Source organism: Triturus cristatus, chromosome 8 (assembly GCF_964204655.1).
Source record: "Triturus cristatus chromosome 8, aTriCri1.1, whole genome shotgun sequence".
Taxonomy (NCBI): domain Eukaryota; kingdom Metazoa; phylum Chordata; class Amphibia; order Caudata; family Salamandridae; genus Triturus; species Triturus cristatus.
Genome location: NC_140591.1, coordinates 905,400,999 through 905,420,674, shown reverse-complemented (window position 1 = coordinate 905,420,674; position 19,676 = coordinate 905,400,999). Strand labels below are relative to the sequence as shown.

The following is a 19,676-nucleotide window of genomic DNA, read 5'->3' as shown; positions in this document are numbered from 1 at the left end:
GGCGAGACAGCCCAGGTGCCCCGTTCAAGGCTTCCACTCTGGCAGTCAGATTGCACCATTGGGAGAAAAATAACATTACCAGTAGCTCGGCCTGGGAGTCCCCTCCCCCACCCCCACCCAACCCGTGGGCAAAGAAGGGAGCTCCCAGTGCGACAGGAGCAGGCAGCCCCACATCCGCCGGTCCCTCCTAGAGTAACCAGGAGGGACCACGCAAGTCTTCAAACCCCTTGGCCCGGCCGCACGGGACCGTATGGAAATGGATACCTTGTAACGAGGGAGGGTCGCTCCACCTGCACGTCAGCCGTCCGTAGCCAGGCGGCCCTGAGTCATTCCGGCGAACTGGCGTTGTTCAGCCCACCCCACCCCTGCCCTGGTCGGTGGCGCCGGAAGGGAAGAGCCAGGCAGCTCCCCATCCCACACGCCTCCCACCGAGATGTGGCCGGGGCCCCCTCGCAGGCTCTCAGCCCCTTCTCTTCCAGGCCGCCCTGCCGCACAAGAAGGGCCACTCCTCGGTATCCCGAATTCCGGTGGGGCCGGGACGGTGGGCACCAGAGGGCCCAACCGGCTGCAGGGCTTTTCGAGGGGGGGTGGTACTGGCCCGATGATGCACTGCCATTCGGTTCCCCCCCACCGCGGGGGTCTTGCCGGGTGAGCTTGGGTTCCATCTTGGGAGGGCCTACCGCTGTGACCGTCCCAGAGAGGGACAGGGGCCGCCCCCGGTCCCTTGCATGTCGGTCTGGTCCTCCCTGGTGGAAGAGGCCTGTTGAAGGCCTGGTCCTCACCCAAGCGCCCCATGTGGCGCCAGGACAGGGCAGGGCCCTGTGCCTACGGTGCATGTTTGCAGGAGGCAGCCGAGGGCTTCGGGCTGGCGCCGTCAGTCGCTCAGGCCGCTCCGCCGTTAATGATCCTTTCCCCGTTTCACCTACGGCAAGTAGAGGCTCCCCGGGCACAACGGAACCCCGTCCCGGGCCTTTGGCAGAGCGGCAGGCAGGGGGACAGGGCCCAGGGCCGGTGCACCTGACCCGGGCCCCTGGACCCAGCCGGGGCTCCCAGGCCCAGAGGCGCAGGGGAAGCCTCCCCAGGCCCACCGGGCACCATCCTGGGCACCCTGCCATGCGGCTGGACCGAGGACAGAGCCCGTGGTGGGGAGGCCGCCCTCCCCAGGGCCCCTGAGAGCCTCTGAACCCAGCCAAGCAGGGGGAGGCTCCCCAGGCATGACGGAACCCCATCAAGGGCCTTTGGCAGTGCGGCAGCCCGGGGAACGGGGCCCAGGGCTGGAGCACCCGACCTGGGGCCCGTTAGGGCCCATGGACCCAGCCTGGGCTCCCGGGCCCGGAGGCACAGGGGAAGCCTCCCCAGGCCCGCAGGACCCCTTCCTGGGTACCCTGCCTCGCAGCAGGACCGAGAACAGAACCCGGGGTGGGAGGCCGCCCTCCCCGGGGCCCCTGAACACAGCCAAGCAGGGGGAGGCTCCCCATGCCTACAGGACCCAGTCTGTGACAGCCTGCCACGCGGCAGGCCTGGGGACGGATCCCGGGTTGGGGCAGCGTCCTGGCCCCTCCAGCTGCCGGCGGAGGACCACTAGGCTGAGAGAGGTTCTGAGTACCCTGTCCCTGGTAATCCAGAGGAAGGCTACCCCCCTTTTTGGTAACCCGTGCGCACCGAGTGACGGAGGGGACCCTAGGCGCGGAGGCACCCGACCTCCTGGAGCCCTGTCTGGGAGACAAATGAGCCCCCATTGGGACTTCCAGGGCAGCCCGGCCATCTGGACACCCCATTGGAAAGCATTGCGTGCGACCAGATGGCCAAGGGGAACGGTGCGACCAGATGGCTGGAACCGAAAGGACTCCCATCTACCCACCCGAACCTTCACGGTTGGGTTCCCGCCTGCCCTTGCAGGGCTCAGGGGCTCCGCTTCCCGGGGGCTCGGGGGCCCTGGCTGGACCTCAGGCACGGGGAGGACCGCTGGAGCTCTTGGGCCCAGACGCCCGGGGGAGGACTACCCATGACCCATGGAGCCCGTCCCGGGCACTTTGCCACGCCGTGGGCCGGAGGAGGGAGCTCCCAGACGGAGGGAATGTGTTGTCCGGGCATAGCCCATCTGGTCCCTGGCAGAGAACCGCCAGCGCGGGAGGGGTGTCCCGGCATACCCTTCCCCTGGAAATCCGTAGGAAAACTACCCCTCTTTCTGGGAACCCGTGCGCACTGCGAGACTAAGGGGACCCTAGGCCCGGACGCGCCCGACCTCCTGGAGCCCTGGCTGGGATCGGGGAGGCAAATATGCCCCCATCTGGACTTCCAGGGCAGCCCGGCCATCTGGTCGCCCCATTGGAAAGCATTGCGTGCGACCAGATGGCTGGGACCGAAAGGACTCCCATCTGCCCGCCCGAGCAGAGTCATAGCGGTAGGGCTCCCGCCTGCCCCTCCGGGGCTCTGCACCAGGGACCCTTGTCCCGGGCAGATGGACTCTTGGCAGGCTGCAGGACGGGGGCTCCCACACCCCAGGCCCTGGCCGAAACCCAGGCCCCGGCGCTGGTCCCTGCTTCTCAACCCAGCCAGGCCGGGGAGATCGGGGAGCCTCCCCGGGCCCGAGGGACCCCTGTCCTGGGCACACGGACCCACGGGACGTGCGCTCGTTTTCCACACATTTTTTCCATAATTCCGCGTAGGGGCGTTACGCCAATCCCGCCCAGTTCTAATGTAAAGTTTGGTTTGAAGAGATGAGTATTTTCCTGTACTTGATCAGCTCCTACTGTCTATCCAGTGGGATTGCTTGGGGATGGCACTTATTTAGGGAGATTATTAATGGGTCTTCCTGCTTTTCAGAGAATAAGGGCACAGGAAGAGAATCTATTGGGGCCACAACACCTCTGCTGGGTTTTATGGAAATGCAGTTTGAGTAGCTATTTAATTCACATATATTGGCTCGAAACCTAACATGTTCACAAGTACTTTGTTAATTCGACTTCGTATTCCTTTAGGAATCATGTTCTGTGCAATTAGCTAATGTACACCTAACTTCATGGGAATGGGAAGTTTAAAACCTCTATTAGCGGCCTAAAGATAACCCATTGGTGCAAATATATACTTGTCTATTCCTTTTCTTGCTGGAGATCTGTGTACCTTGGACATCGAGCACTAGTGATCCAATCCTGTGTTCTAATAATGAACCATTCACTGATGTAACTGGGAACAGAGAAAGTACTAAAGCAATGGAGGTTTAGAGTTTAAGCCAAGTCATTCAGTCAGTCAAATAGCTTTATTTCGATAACAAGTATCATAAAAGCAACTTCATTCATACAAGCCAAGAATAAGAGATACGAGTTATCATATAAACAATAAAAAAGGTAAATGTATACATTCCATCCAGGGACAATATACATAAGATTGATCATTTTGTTAATAAATATTAGCAGCAACACAATAATCCCTGAGCCAAGGTGGAAAGTTAATTTGTACATTTGATAAGTTTTAAAATACAATTTAGTAAATGTGATTAGTTAAAAAAAAGTAAGAACATACTTCTTTTAAAGCTATCTGGTGGCATTTTAAAAATATATAAAAACATTCACATTGTAAATGCATACCTCCCTACGCAAGAATATGGACCTGACAAGCCAAATGCAGCCGAGATACTTTGCCATGCTACAGACAAAAAGAGCTCTTGGATTTTAGGATCCGCAAGGTATCGCTATGATCCAAGGTGCCCAGTTGTCTGCAGATTGGTTTTAACCATCTCGATCTGGCCCTGGAGTATGCTGGGCATGCGAACATGAGATGGGCCACGCTCTCTTTTGGTGCCTCGCAGCAAGGGCAATCCGTGATTGTCTGACGAGGTGGACTCCATTTTGCAGCTAGCTCGCGAACTAAGAGGGAGCCAACCCTTAACTGTATATAGAGTGCCCTATCTCTTGGAATCCGAATAAAATCTAAATAAGGCTCTAAAAATGTGTTGTTTGAACTGATAAAAATCATCTGCCATCCTACTTGCACTAGGGTTACTAAGTTCCTGTGTGTCAACCCAAGTCCAATATACTTTTTTAAGTTCGTCCTTACTGGGTGGGTTCTGGCCCTCCCAAGAGTCTCTAAGACCTAGGGCGAATACTAATTTCTTGACATTGTTAAGCCAGCTGACCCTGTGATTGCAGTCTAAGCTAATTACTTTAAATGCGGCGGCATATTTGGTGAGTTCAGCAGTTCGCAACAAGCGGGCCCAATAAAGCAGCGGTCTTGATCTGGCAATGTCTTTGTAAGAGCATCTTCCCATGTCGCTCATCAGGGGCTTAAGTGGGACATTTCGGGGAAGGCTCACTAACTCTCTCAGAAACTTGTGTTCGGATCTGCAGATCTCTTGCACGTTGTTAAACCCCCACAGTTCCGCACCATAAAGGGCAGAACTAACTGCCTTTGCAGCGTAGATCGTAAGCGCTAGGGCAACAGGTCTGCTCTGTGAGGAGCGATGTTCTCTGCCTATTGCCCCAGGCGCACGTTTATGATTTAGGAGCATCTTGTTAATGTGGGGATTCCAGTGCATTGTTTCGGAGAGTCGGATGCCCAGGTAATCAAAAGTGCTAACTCTTTCCAGGCGCGTTCCACCCAAGGTAAATATGTGCCTAAAGGGCTTGTAGGGGTTGAATGTCATTAATTTAGTCTAATTTAGTCAACCCCCTTGAGGTGCAAAAGAGCTGGAACCTGTCTAAAGGTTTCTGTAGCCCGACCGGGGTCTTGGAAATCAACAGCGTATCATCTGCGAACAGGAGTGTGGGTACCTTATCTCCTGCCAGGGCCGGGGCATCAGCTGGAATCACCTGGAGGAAACCAACCACCCCATTCACATATAGGGAGAACAGAGTAGGTGCCATAACACAGCCCTGGCGTACTCTTCTTTTCACTGGGATCCTAATGTGTTTTTGCTCTTGGGACCCCCACCTCACTTGAGCATAATTGCCCTCATGCAATCGGACAAGCAAGTTCAAAATAAACAAGGGAATACCCATCTCACCCAAAACTTTCCATAGTTGTTCCCGGGGGACCAGATCGAAGGCAGCCTTCAGATCGATGAAAGCAAGATAAAGACTGCCTCCACCTATCACGACTACCTTCCATTAGATGAGGAGCAGCCTGAACGCCTGGTCAACTGTCCCGGTTCTGGTCCTAAAGCCCGCCTGGTATTTGGAGAGGATATTCTCATCCTCAGCCCAAGAGTGGATTCTCTGCAGCAGCACCCTACCAACTACTTTTTGGATAGCATCAATCAAGCTAATCGGTCGGTACTTGGCAGTGTCCTCCCCAACTCCCTTTTTAAAAATAGGCACTACTTCGGCACCCTTCCACGATTCGGGTATAGGGCATCCTTTAGAGATGGAATTAATTAGGAGCATGATATATTTCGCCCAATCGCTGGTGTTCGCAAGAAGTAAATCCCCCGGAAGACCATCCGGTCCAGGGGCTTTTGACGGTACAATTCTTTTGATTGCCCCTTCTACTTCATTTAGACTAAAGTAGTCACCGGTGTTTAAGAGAGGAGCAGGGAATTGGCTGGTCACATGGGCCTCCCTGGTATATTATGTCTGTCCCCGTGTATAGTTTCCTGAAGTGGTCAAACCAATCTAGGCTTGATATATGGTTGGGGATTGAATATGGATCTTTCCTATTAGCCCCCCTAACAAGATTCCAAAATAAATTAGCATCCTTTGCTGAGCTAGCATCTTTTAGGTTCTGCCAGTGGGATTCTTCCCACTGTAGTTTTGCGCAATGCAGCACTACTTTATACTCCTTCCTGGCAGATTGGACGCGAGGGCAATTTTTACTTTTAATAGCTAAGGCTAGGGCTTTCCTTTTTTGTCTACGGGTTTTTGAGAACCAAGCCTGCCCGCTTTTTGGACGTGCTTTTTCGGTATTATGACCAGAAGCTATTTTGAAAAAGGACCCCATCTGCTCTACAGTTCTCGTGTAAATATCCAGGGCTTTCTCAGGGGCATCGGAATTAAGGGATGCCTCCTCTAAGTCGGCTATGCTTTCTACCAGGGCTCGATTAATTACAGCCATTTTTGATTCATTAGCAGCAACTTTAGGCCATTTGAGGTATCTTCTGCAATTAGAAGGGGCCACTTCCTTGGTTGCCAAATTATTAGTTGCATCAGGGGCAGGGCAAGAAGAGGTCCAGAGAGCCTTCATAGTCAAACAAAGGGGGTTATGGTCGCTGTCGATAGTAGGGACAACTTCCATGTCAATCATGTTTCTCCACAATCTTACATCTATTAAGATGTAGTCGATGTGAGACGGACAGCTGATTTTGTTGTATGTACAAGCCCCTTCAGCATCCGACAGTGTTCTACCGTTTGCAGCCCTCAGCCCAGATTCCAGAGCAAGTGCATTCACCTGGATTGCAACCCGTGTCCATCTTTTAATGGGGGGAATACTTAGGGGGGGAATACCCCATCTTGTATCGTCCTCCTCCAGCCCCAACATGTCCCCCGTGCTGAGAGGCTCAACATACAGTTAAAGTCTCCCGCTATCACAAGATGTGAGTCAGGATCGCAACTAGATAACTCTTGCTCTAGAGATAAAACAATAGCTGAGGATGCACCCCCTTTTGTCCCCCTTACATACACATTAAACAACTCAAGAGTTAAGGCTCCTTTTTTCCCGTTGATGGTAAGCCTCATTATATCTAGATTTGCACAGTTTTGTTCGATGATTCTACAACCCAAACCAATGTTAACCCATGCAGTCAGACCTCCCGAGGGGCGTCCTCTCCCTGTGGTGACAGCTGGTAGAAAAAAGCAGGTATAACCAGATTTATAAAAGGGGACTAAGCTCCAAGTTTCCTGGAAGAGGCAGATGTCTTGTGCTTCTGTTAGTTTGTTCCATTCGGGCAATAGCAATTTGCTGCTAAGTCCGGCTACATTCCAGGAAATGATTTTAAGGTGTGATTGAGGGGCCAGACCGGGGGAATGTTGCTTGTGATTGGGGCGATGGATCGGGGAAAGCATTAGAGATAGTCCTCTCTGTGTCATGTTTGAGACTGCAATCTGATCCCTCAGCTCATCAGTATAACAACTAATGTGGTCAGTGTGGATTGGATTTATCGGTAATTGGTCAGGAACGGTTGGGAGTTGTGTGCTTAGGGGGCTTCTTGGGTTACTGTTGTGGGGGGTGTCCATAGACTCTAGATGTAAGACAGGGACTATTCTCAGTCAATCGTTGGTATCTAGTGTGGTCCCTCCTTCTGCACTCGACTCTGGTGCTTTACCCTGTGCTCTAGTATCAGCAATTGCTGGAAAACTTCTAAACTGAATGACTGAGGACCCTGGAGGACAAGTCCTATATTCTAATGCTAACAAGTTTGCATCCAAATCGGGCTTTGTCAGAGTAAGTTCAATGTGATCCAGAGGTTGGCTGTGGTGCATGCATCTCCGTGCCCTAGCTATGTCGTCCCGTATCAGTGATCGACAGACCCTGACATGACGAATCCAATGTTTAGCCTTGTTTTTCAAAGAGTCTTCCTTTTCACGGTCACCATGCAAATTAAGCTTGGGGACATTGACCATGAAGACTGTGCGTGTCTGTGCAGGTGGAGGATTTGAAGATTTTTCTGACTAACAGGACTCTTTGGGGCGCTGATAGGGATTTGCTAATATATTAAGGTGTCTAGTGTGCTTTGAGTTGGTTTGCAGACGAAGATGTTTTGCCTGACTAATGGAAACAGCGGCTTGAGAGGAGACCACCTGTTTATAGTTGGATGCCTTAAAGGCCTGGACGGCGGGTGCTTTGGGGGATGGGAGAGAACCTTTGTGAGCGATAGATTGTGCATTTGTGAGTGCCCGTTGGGATGGGAATTGGATGGGCAGCTAGCTGCTGGCTGATGTAGCGTGCAACCCGGAGTTATTGATTTGACTACAGCCACTAGCTCCTCGATCATCACCCTCATCGCATCTATTTCTATCCTAAGGGCGCTGACAATCTGCATAGGATCTTCAGGTGTAAGAGCACCAGTTCCTGTTGACTCAAATGAGCTTTCGGTAGTGCTTGGGCTTGGGGTTGGACATTGGTGCACTAATTCCTCCAGAGAGTCAGGATCCTCAGCGAGTGCTGCAAAGCGGTTAGAACAAATGATTACTGAGGGCTCTAAATGATTTACAGGATCAATACTCAGGGAATTATTATTTTGCTGGGTGGAAGCAATTTCCCCTTGCCCTAATGCAAAGTGGTCAACCTCACTACTAAATAAGGCACGGTTGTGGGGGGATTTCTGAAACATTGAGGGTATTATAGTTGGGCGCGGTTGCCTACAACTCCTCTCGAGTGGGGATTTGGTGACACCAGTGGCCGCCGGCAACTCAGCTACTAGAATCCCTTCTCATTCTGTGATTAAGGTCTCGATTCTATCAATCACACAATAGTTGTTAATATTCTTGGTGGTTTTCTTTGCCTTTTTCCCCTTACCCGTGCCGCCTGGTGCTCCGTTTGCCCCCCCCCCCCGATCCTTCCATAGCTTTCCTTTTTCCCATGATAGCACTATCAATGAATTAGTTAGGCACGATAAAGAGTCTATGTGAGACAGCTTTGGGATAATCTTTTTTTAAGAAAAACCGTGGTACTGTGGTATTGTATTGTATTTTTACTGTGCCCATTTACCTGCACCTTAAAACAATCATCACTTCGCTATTGGCGATATTCCACCATTGTAGGGACATCCTCCGGGCGCCATTTTTGTTAGCGCTCTAGCGGCCAACTGTATTTAATGAGGGGAACGCAAGCGCGCAGCGCACGTGCGCAGCGGGCGCGCTGATGGCGCGCCAGAGGCAAGCCCGTCTGCGCCCGTCCGCGCTTCGACCGCGCTTAGCGCCAGTAATGCTGCCCTAAACTGCACAGGCAGACTTTGCTATTCCAGAGACACCCTTTTAAAACTAGGCAACAGGCAGCAGGAGGAACATCGGCAGGTCCTGACATGCGGCCTGATCAACAGCAGGTCTCTCATTAAGCACCACCAAGATGTCTGTAACCTGTTGGAAGATCTAGATCTCGATCTGCTGTTTATAACTGAGACCTGGGTAAACCCGAACTCCTCAGTGGAACTAGGACTGGCATGCCCTGTTGGCTATAAGATTCTTCAGAAACCACGCTTAACGGGGAGAGGAGGTGGGGTAGGGCTGATCTTCAAGAAGAAGTGGGACTGTGCCCCACTACCGATTAAAGACATAGCAGGATATGAGGTCCTGGGCTTTACCCTACAGGAGGCTAAAGGGAGAATGCTGACGGGTATGGTCAGTTATAGACCTCCAGGCATGGACTTCAACCATCAGGCACTATTGATTCAGTTCAGGATGATTTTACAAGGAGACAAACCAGTAGGGAACAAACAAGCTAACTTCAGGTGGGGAAGGGACTGGGCTAAGCTCTCCAAGAGGGGCACAACCCCTCTTTTCTCAAGACGGAATTTGTTTGACCCAGAGAAGGCGCCTGGAGAGAACTATAATAGTTATAGTAACTCCATCAATCAAGTGCTGGAGGGATATATACCAAACAAAAAGCTTAGAATGCGTAGTACCCCATCAGCCCCCTGGTTCAGGGAGGAGCTTAAAACACTACGCTTAGCGAGCCGACAGGCCGAAAGAAGCTGGCGCAGGCGGTATTTAGAAGCAGACAAAATAGCTCTAAAAATAATACAATATCAATACAAGACGGCCATCAGGGAGGCCAAGTCGCAATTCTACGCTAGCTCTATTCTGCAGGCATCTAATGGAACCAGGGCTCTTTTCAACATAGTTAGAGACCTTAGTAATCCAGGATGCCTGGCTAGCACTGTTCAGCCATCACAAAACCTGTGCAACGAAATTGCCACATTTTTTATTGACAAGGTCAATAATATCGTGGGTGGGTTTGATCAGAGTGTCATCGAGATCCCCCCGACTACTGTAGACATCAGGAGAGATATCTCTTTGAGCTATTTCAAACCCCCCACGGAAGACTCCTTTAATAGCATAGCGCGGGAGATATCTTCTGGGTCACCTCTTGACCCCCTTCCTCATAAGATCTGGAAGGAATTCAGCCCCGACCTATTTCCGGATTTGTGGCAAATCTGCTGCCAATCTCTGAATGAAGGAATTGTACCAAGTGGCTGGAAGCAGGCGGTAGTCACCCCATTACTGAAAAATCCTTCCTTAGATCCATCGCTGCCAGCCAATTTCCGTTGAATATCCCTTTTACCTTTTCCAGTTAAAATCTTGGAAAAACTGGTCAGCAAGTCCCTGTCTAATTTCCTGGAAGAACATCTGCTCCTGGATAGGGACCAGTTTGGCTTTCGACCAGGGCATGGGACGGAAACCGCGTTGACGACCGTCTTGGACAAACTTCGAATGCGAGCCGACAGTGGCAGCTCCTCAGTGTTGGTGCTGTTGGACATGTCGGCCGCTTTCGACACGGTTAGTCACTCGGTGTTGCTGGCAAGACTGGAAGGTTTGGGGGTGACGGGCCGTGCCTTGGAATGGTTACAGTCCTATTTGACTGACCGTAAACAGGCAGTGACCCCGACGCCATTTGTCTCCCCTTGGTCCCCGGTATGCCATGGAGTACCTCAGGGCTCAGCTATCAGCCCAATCCTCTTCAATGTCTACTTAGGGCCCCTGATCCCTCTAATAAAATCTTATGGGATCGAGGTGGTTAACTATGCGGACGATATTCAGCTGATGTTCTCCATGGAAGGAGAGCACGCAGTCCCTTTGAGTTCTTTCCAGACATGCATGAGGAAGGTCTCTGAATGGCTGAGGGCCAATTCATTGCAGCTGAACGCCGGGAAAACGGAGCTACTGCACTGCTGCACAGCCAAAATGTCTAAACATCTTCTGAGCGAGTTCCGGCTTTGGCCAGAGGATGCCCCTATAGTTGCAGCAAAAACAGTCCGTAACTTGGGGGTAATGATGGACGAAGACCTTCAGCTGCAATCTCAGGCAAATAAAACAATCGGCACCTGTATTGCTCTGTTGAGAGCTCTTCGTCAAATTCTCCCGCTACTCCCTAATGAGGCAAGGTCCCTGGTGGTCCAGAGTGTGATCCTGAGTAGACTGGACTACTGTAATTCACTGTACCTGGGTGCTCCCCTCTATATCGTACAGGGATTGCAAAGAATACAGTCTACTGCAGCCAAATTGGCCCTCCGGAGACAGCTTGACTCTTCTGCAACGCTGGCATTAAGGGACCTCCATTGGCTTCCTGTCAAAAAGAGGATTGACTTCAAGTCGTTGGTCATGGTCTATAAGGCCCTACATAATACTGGCCCGCTACCATTGCGCGAACGATTCGCCTGGTATGAACCAAAAAGACTCCTCCGGTCCACCAGTCAAAGCCTGGCAGCTGTCGCCAGAGTAAAACTCACCAAGATGGGAGGCAGGGCTTTCAGCACGGCGGCAGCCCGCCTTTGGAATTTGATCCCCCTAGAGCTGCGCCAGGCTAAAACGCTGCTGGGTTTCAGGAAAGATCTTAAGACCTGGCTATTTCGCCAGGAATAGATGACATCGATCTTGGCCATTGGCTATTCGTTTTGTGCTGTATCAGGTTATCAAAGTCTCTCAGCGCCAGGATACCCGTAGGGTGGCAGATTTAGCGCTATACAAAAGCTTATACAATACAATACAATACAATACAAAAACAAAACAAATATTATCAGAGGCGAGGGTGCAGCGTAGTCTGTTCCGAGTAGCAAGTTGTTAAGTACGTTTAAGTGTCATTAAGGGCCCAAGTTTCACTCAAGGAATAGTGCGCTAACACAGATCAGCATAGTACCTTATTTGATGATTAGTAGTTCCTCCGGGGTCGAATAGGCGGCAAAAGGGGGATGGCCCTACCCTGCCTCTTCCTGGCGGTGACGGGCGCGGCCTGTGCGCGTCCCGCGCCGCAAGGGAGAGGCTGCTCTTTGTAGAGCGGTCGAAACTCCTCCCCCCCCCCCCACCTCTGACACCTTTGTGAGTGGGGCTGGTCTTTCATGCGTTGCACCCTGGGACTTGTGGTCCCACCAGGGTGGTTGGCGGCCTGGATTACTGCTGTGGGGTGAGTTCTTTGAAAGGAGAATGCGGCGTCCTGGGCTTATGCTCCCGCCAGGGTCAGTAGTGCAGAAGCAGCAAGCACTATGTGGCAACAGGACCCCTCAATTTTGGCTGGAGGCCTCCTCGTCTGTCTCCCTTCGATACCTATCTCGTTTAAGCCAAGTAGACCTTGGGAGGTAAATGAGAGAGATGGTGCGGTTGAGAGAACCCCCGTGGTTAATATATATTTTTCCCTGTTACTGAAAACTGGTTATGCTACAAAAATATTAAAAATGTATGCATAATGAGATGTTCCACCCTGTTGATCCAGTGTATGGTAAACATATAATCTGGATTGTTTTAATTCTGTCAGAAGTCTTCCTTCTGTGATCTATGAGGTGTATTGTCAGTTTTGGAATAGATAAATTGTATGACATAATATGAGACTCTCATTGGTTATATGATGTGCATTAACTTAGGCAAAACTGGTATAACTTGTCATTCAATTACAGCCCATTCGAAACTAATTGACAAATGAGAAAAACACACAATAAATGAATGAAATTTAAGTGTTAAACCTGATTTCTTTTTTGTTTGTATCCAGGTCGACAGTAAAGGCTCGATAAAGCAGACTTCCTCAAACCATAGTGAAACTATTTTAAATCAGCTCAATCAGCAGAGGCTCGCAAACCAGTTCTGTGATGTCACACTACTGATCGAAGGAGAAGAGTACAAAGCACACAAGGCTGTCCTAGCTGCCAGCAGTGAGTACTTCAGAGAGCTGTTACTAGAAAAGGGTGCCGTGTCAAGCCACGATGCAGTTGTTGATCTCTCCGGTAAGGAAGGACCTGTCGTTTAAAATTGTGAACAGAATGCTGTGCTGGCAATTATGCTTTACCTTCGATGAAGGAGAAAATTGAGTATATCAATTTATTTGATTGTGATGCTTATGTAGCGTTGTACTTGATTAATTATTGACCAGTAATTTAATTTACATTTTTTTGAATATTGATTGTACAAAACCAACATGACCGTTATCAAATATGTTTTAAGAGGTATGCATTCTGGAATGAATAACCACAGTTTCAAACAGCTTTACAGTTAACATAATCAAACATCACTGCAGTGGAACACTTTCACTGAGTGTTTGTTTAGCCAAAGTCAGACTCAAGTTCTACAGGGGTCTAAAAGGGAGAGGAGCAAACCTGTCAGACAGTTAACAACAGTGACTATCACATATTACTGAAATCACTTCTAAACACATCAGTCCTCCTTTCAGGGACAACTTCCCCCACCAATGAATAAAATGGTGTAGAAGCAAACTCGGCCATAGGGCAAAACATATGGTCACCAAAAAACAAAGTCCGTGTTATAGCTGTAGACTTGGTTCCGTCTTTCTCATGGCGCCAAGAATACTCTGGCTGTATTTGAGTTGTGGTAAAATAAAAAGATGTGCCCCTTGGGCCATCACCAACTTTGCAGGATACCAAAATGATACTGAACTCCCAAAGCTTAACAATTGATCCATCGTTTCAGGAACTTACAATTTTACCATCTGAACCCAATTTCAATACGCTACAGTCCCTTTCACGCTGGGTGAATTTAAACCAAACTTACCAATTGGTTCATTTTTATTTATTTTTTCTTGGTGATGAAATCTTTATAAGTCAATTGGGGTTTGGCAAAATAATATTGGAATCTCAAAACATACGACCATAGAATAAGCATCACATATAACTAATAACTGACTCTAATAAAGACAAACTCATTCGTAAGTTATACTTTATCCAAATAATGTGATTGCTCATCAAGTACAATACAGCTCGACTCATGAATCATCACAAAAGAGAGAATCATTAGCAAATATAATGGCAGTTTTATATCTCAACTGTCAGCGCAATGAATGAGTGGATAGGCGTAGAGAAAAAAAAGAGTAATGAATAAATAATTTACAAATAAGTTATGCAAATTCAGAATATCATACTAACCGATCATACAAGATTCAAGAAATCTGAAATCTACCCTCTGGCCATGAGAGTAAGCTAGGCCCTTCAAGAAGAGTCAAGGAGCAAAGTCAAAGAGTCAGGATCAGCAGAACAACAGCCAGCCCATAGAATATAGGAAACAGTGTCACACCTCTCTCCTCTGGCAAAGTAAGGAAACGCGTGAGAAAAAACCCCACCCCTTAGTACAGTTCGTTATACCTCAAATTCACTAAAAGTCCAACCCTCATTGTTTCATCTCACATAAATTCGGACTTTATGATTGGTCAAAAACAAGGGGTGTTCAATCACACCACTCTCGATGTGCCTAACTCCATAAAATCCCTATTGTTCTAACTATACACACTGTAATCACTTCTAGCAGAGGAAACCCTAATGATGAGCTTCCGTGTTTGTACGTCTCTCTATCTCACTCATGTAACATTGTATTATAACAAATGTCTTCATGCTCTGCTTGGCAACAAAGTTCAGTCTTCTTGTTTTTTCTCTGCACAACCTTGGCCATTCATCAGGAGCCTGCGAAGGTCAGCTCACAGTGTTCTCTCTCGCCTCTCTACATTTCTAGTATTTACACTGTTAACTCTAAAATGTCTCTTGTGCCTTTTTTGCAGGGCAGCAAACTATACTTCTAGGAAAGACAAATACATGCATTAATCATCACTTTATAAAAATTCTCCTAGCAAATGCACTTTGAATGTTTTTCATTTGTTTTCCTTTTCTTTATGCACTGCATATTTATTTTCTATTTATTAGTGAAAAATAAGCTCTCAACCTTTGACTTGTTTTCTACATTAGTCGTGAGCATTTGCGGCCTAGTCTTAACACTCCCAGCACGCGCTTGCGCAGTTTTCATCTTTAGTCTTATTTTATTAGTTTCATGTGTTTCTTGGTTAGTATTTGACACACAGAAGAGTTCAATCCGAGCAGGTTTTATTTTGTGAAAACCCTGCTCCATCAAACCCCGCTTTGATGGCAACGTAAGCCATCATAAAAACACAACCCAAAAATCTGATTAGCATCATTTATACTATTTAAAAAGCCGTAGTTCTCTTTTGTTTCAACCAAACCCCATCTATATCTTTCATTATTTCATTGTAAATTCCTCTTCTGTCTTCCAATTCTATCTCTTCTCTCTTTCTCGCACTCCATTTAGTATCCAGTGTTTGTTTCTTACATTTGCAACACTTTTATATTAACATCAGCATTAGTATCCTTGTAGCTACAGTATCTTCCCTATTACCAAACGTAGCCATCCAATTACCCACTGAGGAGAAACCCTTACCACGTCTCTCCCAAGCACCATCAACCTTCAGTTAAGTTAAATCTTCCCGCAAATGTGTAATATTCTTAATATATCCCTCCATACTCCTACTTTTGTCAGGGATATAAGTACAGTACTGTTGAATTTGCAACATGCTACAGACTCCACCCTCTTTTGCATATAATACATCAAGGGCAAGTCTATTTTGTTAGACCATAGATCTTATAGCAACCATTTCTGTATCAATCATCAAGAACCCACCAGCAGTATCTTTTGATAAACAATTAACCACTGTAGACAATTTACTGTGAATGTAATATTACCCCAACTAAAGGTCTCAATGCTCCAAAAATATCACCCACAATTTCTGCAGCACTAATTCCCCTTTTATTTCGTGTTAAACCACTCTTCTTTTCATTGATTCCATGACTCTTATCTAGATGATACACATTAGGTGAAACTATCCCCATATAACAACACCCATACCAAGCCACCTATAGTAGGCATTCTTACCACACACTTAATATATTCCAGGGTAAACAGGATCCGTACCACCTCGTATTCCCCATCCTCACGTAATTTAGGAAACATGATCCCATTCACTGGAACCAAGGAAATAAATGTTAAAATCTGTTTTTAATCTTAATAATCAAAGTTTTCCCCTATGATGCCACTCCAGAGTCATTGCAGCATATGTCTCACCCTTCTTGTAATCACCTTCTCTGAAAGCCCATGGAGGTACACATGACTTTTCCTTAGCAGCTTTTTCTTTAAAACTCTGTCTTCTATCTTCTACTAAATTTATAAACTCAATCTCTTCTTGACATAAACTATATGTTAAATTATTATGATATGCATATACAGTATCTATTGTTTTAGTCGTATGAAAAATTCACCCATGTACTCTGCATTTTTCACACTATTTACCCTATTCATATTTATTCTAAGTGGCACTTCAGAAAATACAAAATCATAATTCAAATAATAATACTGCAAATTACGCTTCTCATAAAACAGACTTGTTAAAACACTACATGAAACTCCATAACTGAAAGGCCGATGATAAGTTACCCCCTCAGACACAGACAAAGGTAATTGAATGCCACACAATAATCTCTCGCATCCATAGTGTCAACATACTCATACAAAAGTTTAGTAAAAACATTTAATGATAAATCATTAATAGAGTTATCTTGATGACATATATTATCACTGGTTATTTTTTCTGTATTAGTTTGTGGTTCTTCTCCAACATTTCCCACATCTACTTTTTCACTCAAGGTACTATTAGTAGTAACATTATTTTTAGTAGGATACATAAAATAAGGTGTGAGAAGTTGGCCTGGCATATGCTGTCTCCTAGTTATAGGGGACACCTTGCACCAGTCCAATTTGACTTTTATTGATGATAGGTTTAAGACAACCTTTAAAGAAAGCTATCCTAGTGGTAGCTGTGGAGAGCAGCCTTCAGGCTAAGTCTTGAAGGAGTGTTAAGCTTATTGTTTTACCATAGATAACCTCTTGAATGACCAAATGAAAGAGTAGTCCACACAGGTATATATATAAAATATATGTATTTATTCTAAACAGAATCCCACAAGTCTCTTTATGAGGCTGAGGCAAAGTTACAATTCAAACAAGCATTGATAGATACAATAAATAGCACTGGAATCATAGGGCCCCGGGGGGGGGACCAAACCATATATTAAAAAAATGGTATAAGAACCACAACAATTCTACAGACAATGCCTAGGGCATTTAGGATCTCTGACCCCTTAAGAATCCACCCCAGGTTATGAGGAAGGGGACCCACGAGAGGCGCGTGCAGTGGAAATAGCTGCTATCGGGATCTCTATTAAAGCCTATGGAGAATGTCGCGGTTTGATTTAAACAGATTAAAGTCACTTCTAGCAGGAGTTAAAAGTTAAAACTTTAGAGTTAAGCTTTTGAGGAGCCCATTACCACGAGAGTACCGAGGTACCACTGTTACCTGCCCCAGGGAAGCCGGGTGCATAGGTCGTTTTCGATGTCGGGTCGGGGGCTGATTTTCAATGGGAAAATGTACAAAACTGCTGCTAGCCAAAAGCGTTGTTGATGCCGTGAAGGTTGAAGTTGTAGATCTTGCAGAGAAGAACCTGAAAGCAGAGGGGACAGAGTCTGGGTCACGGCACAGTGACCAGGGAGCTCAAAGGAAAGAGCCCTTCAATGTCGGGTGCTTCAAGAGGAAAGAGGTGTAGCTTGGATCTGCAGCCACGGGCTTCGGGAGGCTTCAAGGAAGGCCAGTTTCGGGAGGGCGACTGTCCCACGTCGGATGAGGGTCGCTGCGGTGTTAGTGTCCGGATTGGATCCACTAAGCCTTGGCAACCGCAACCCACGCAAGATGAACAAATCAGCTACTGGTGCAGACCCACGAGGTCTGTGAGAGGTCTCCTTTGGAGAGACTGTAGAGCAGGCCTGGAGCAACCAGGGGAACTCTTAAATGTCGAGATTGTCCTCTGCTCGGGCCCACAAGTCGAGAGACAACGGACTGCGGAAGGCAGCAAAATGGAGTGCGTAAATGAGAGCCCACGGGCCACTGGAGGGGGCTAGGGCGCTGATCTTTGGCACAATTGCTGCTTGGTGGTTGGCTCAAAAATGGGCCAAAGCACAACTTCCCCACTGGTCAGGGTCGTGTGCTATGCAAGAGGTTGCCGGTGTCCTGGGGTATTGGGAATCTCGGCACCCACGCGGTCCACGGTGCTCAGACTTGCTGTGCACGCTCACTGGCCTCTGGGATGCTTAGGAAACCCACCTCAAGATTGCTGGAAGTCGACGAAGTCCGTAGGAGCAGCGAAGTTCCAACCGGGTCACTTGCAGTGTTTCAGGTGCACGCCAAGCAGGGGGGTAACTCCTTTACCCCAAGGGAGATTTCTTCAGTCAGCTGGGCAGCAGCTCGTCGAAGGTCAAGTCTGGGAAGTCCAAGATTAATCTGAGGCTCTGGGGCCACGTTATTCACCTTTATCCCCAAGATTAGGGGAGTGTCCAGAGTAGTGTCCACCAATGAGAGGTGAGGCGGGAAAGGGTGGCTACACCCTCTCCCCTTTGTGTGTTTCCCGCCTGGGCGATGGGCAGGATGCCCCTGAACCGGTTCCAGGCGGTGTATGCAGAATGTAGGCGCTGTAGCTGCCTACGTGCAACTCTGAAAGGCAACATATGGTGCACCCACCCTGTTCCAATCCACATATCCTGTCTGGGGAGATGCTAGCACCTCCCTGCCACAGGAGCCCTATTGTGCAGCTGGCGAGGCTGGGATTTTCCACAGCAACAGCCAGCCAGAGTCGTGTGGGTGGCGGGTAGTAGCCATTTTGTACTACGTGTGCACTTTTAAATTGGTGTCTGAATTCTGCCGCTTTTCCCATATCGCCCCTCTAGCAGGGGGGAATCGTGCCCTCATGCCCATGGCTGGACTGGGGGTAGGATTCCTACATGTTTGACACCAAACACGATATGGTTCTGTGTAGCCATCGCGATAGACTTATAATGCGGTTAAGAGTATATGGTATGGCTACACTACAAATAACCCAGCAATGATTTTACAAAGGTTGCAGAGAGGCCCTACTCAGGTAGGGGTCCCCCCTCACACATACCTCAGCACCCTGCCTTGTAGGATTAGCAAGGCCTGCTTATAGGGGTGACCTATGAGAGTATATGTGTTGTAATGGGGTGGGATATAGGGTACCTATATCCCTGTAAGGGGTGCTAGCACCACCTCACCCAGACTACAGTAGTGGTCTGGTGGTGTCAGTTTGTATGGCTATCCCAGGGTGGCACAATAAGTGCTGCAGCCCTGGTAGGCCTACTGAGGGACCTATGCCCTGGGTACCTAGGGTACCATCTACAAGGGACTGTCAGGGCATCTTCAGCATCCAATTGGGTTTGTACCTAGGGTACTCACATCAGTTTTAAGGAGAAAGCAGATAGGCTGGGGTCCTGGATAGCAGGATCCCAGCCAGACTAGTCAAAAACCACTCAAATACCAGGCAAAAAGTTGGGGGCAACCATTAGTCAGATTCCACCTTCCTACATAAGGCACAACAAAAATTAATGTTAACCAAACAAACATTAGTAGTAAAACGCTTCCAAAGTAAGCATTAATACATCTATGTTTATAACTTTGATTCTGATATCCAGTCTTTATTAAATCTGCTTTTGCCAGTTTATATTATAAAAATCAAACATTTTGTAAAATCAAAAACTAGACTAGAACTAAACTAAAAACTGAAGAAAAAAGCAAAACAAACCTGGTATAGTGTATACAAGCACTTCTTTAAGCCTTTCTGCTTCACCATATATATATATATATATATATATATATATATATATATATATATTCACTTAAAAAACCATAGG

General features: G+C 47.8%; 1 protein-coding gene across 4 annotated transcripts in view; it reads left to right on the top strand.

The window, feature by feature from the left end:
* Positions 1–19,676, top strand: part of ZBTB11 (zinc finger and BTB domain containing 11) — a 2,099,144-nt gene that overhangs the window by 463,383 nt on the left and 1,616,085 nt on the right. For all 4 annotated transcript variants that reach the window (XM_085622427.1, XM_085622426.1, XM_085622429.1 and 1 more), the window contains exon 3: positions 12,628–12,859. In XM_085622427.1, the coding sequence (XP_085478553.1) occupies positions 12,628–12,859 (232 nt within the window). The remainder of the gene's footprint in view (positions 1–12,627; positions 12,860–19,676) is intronic.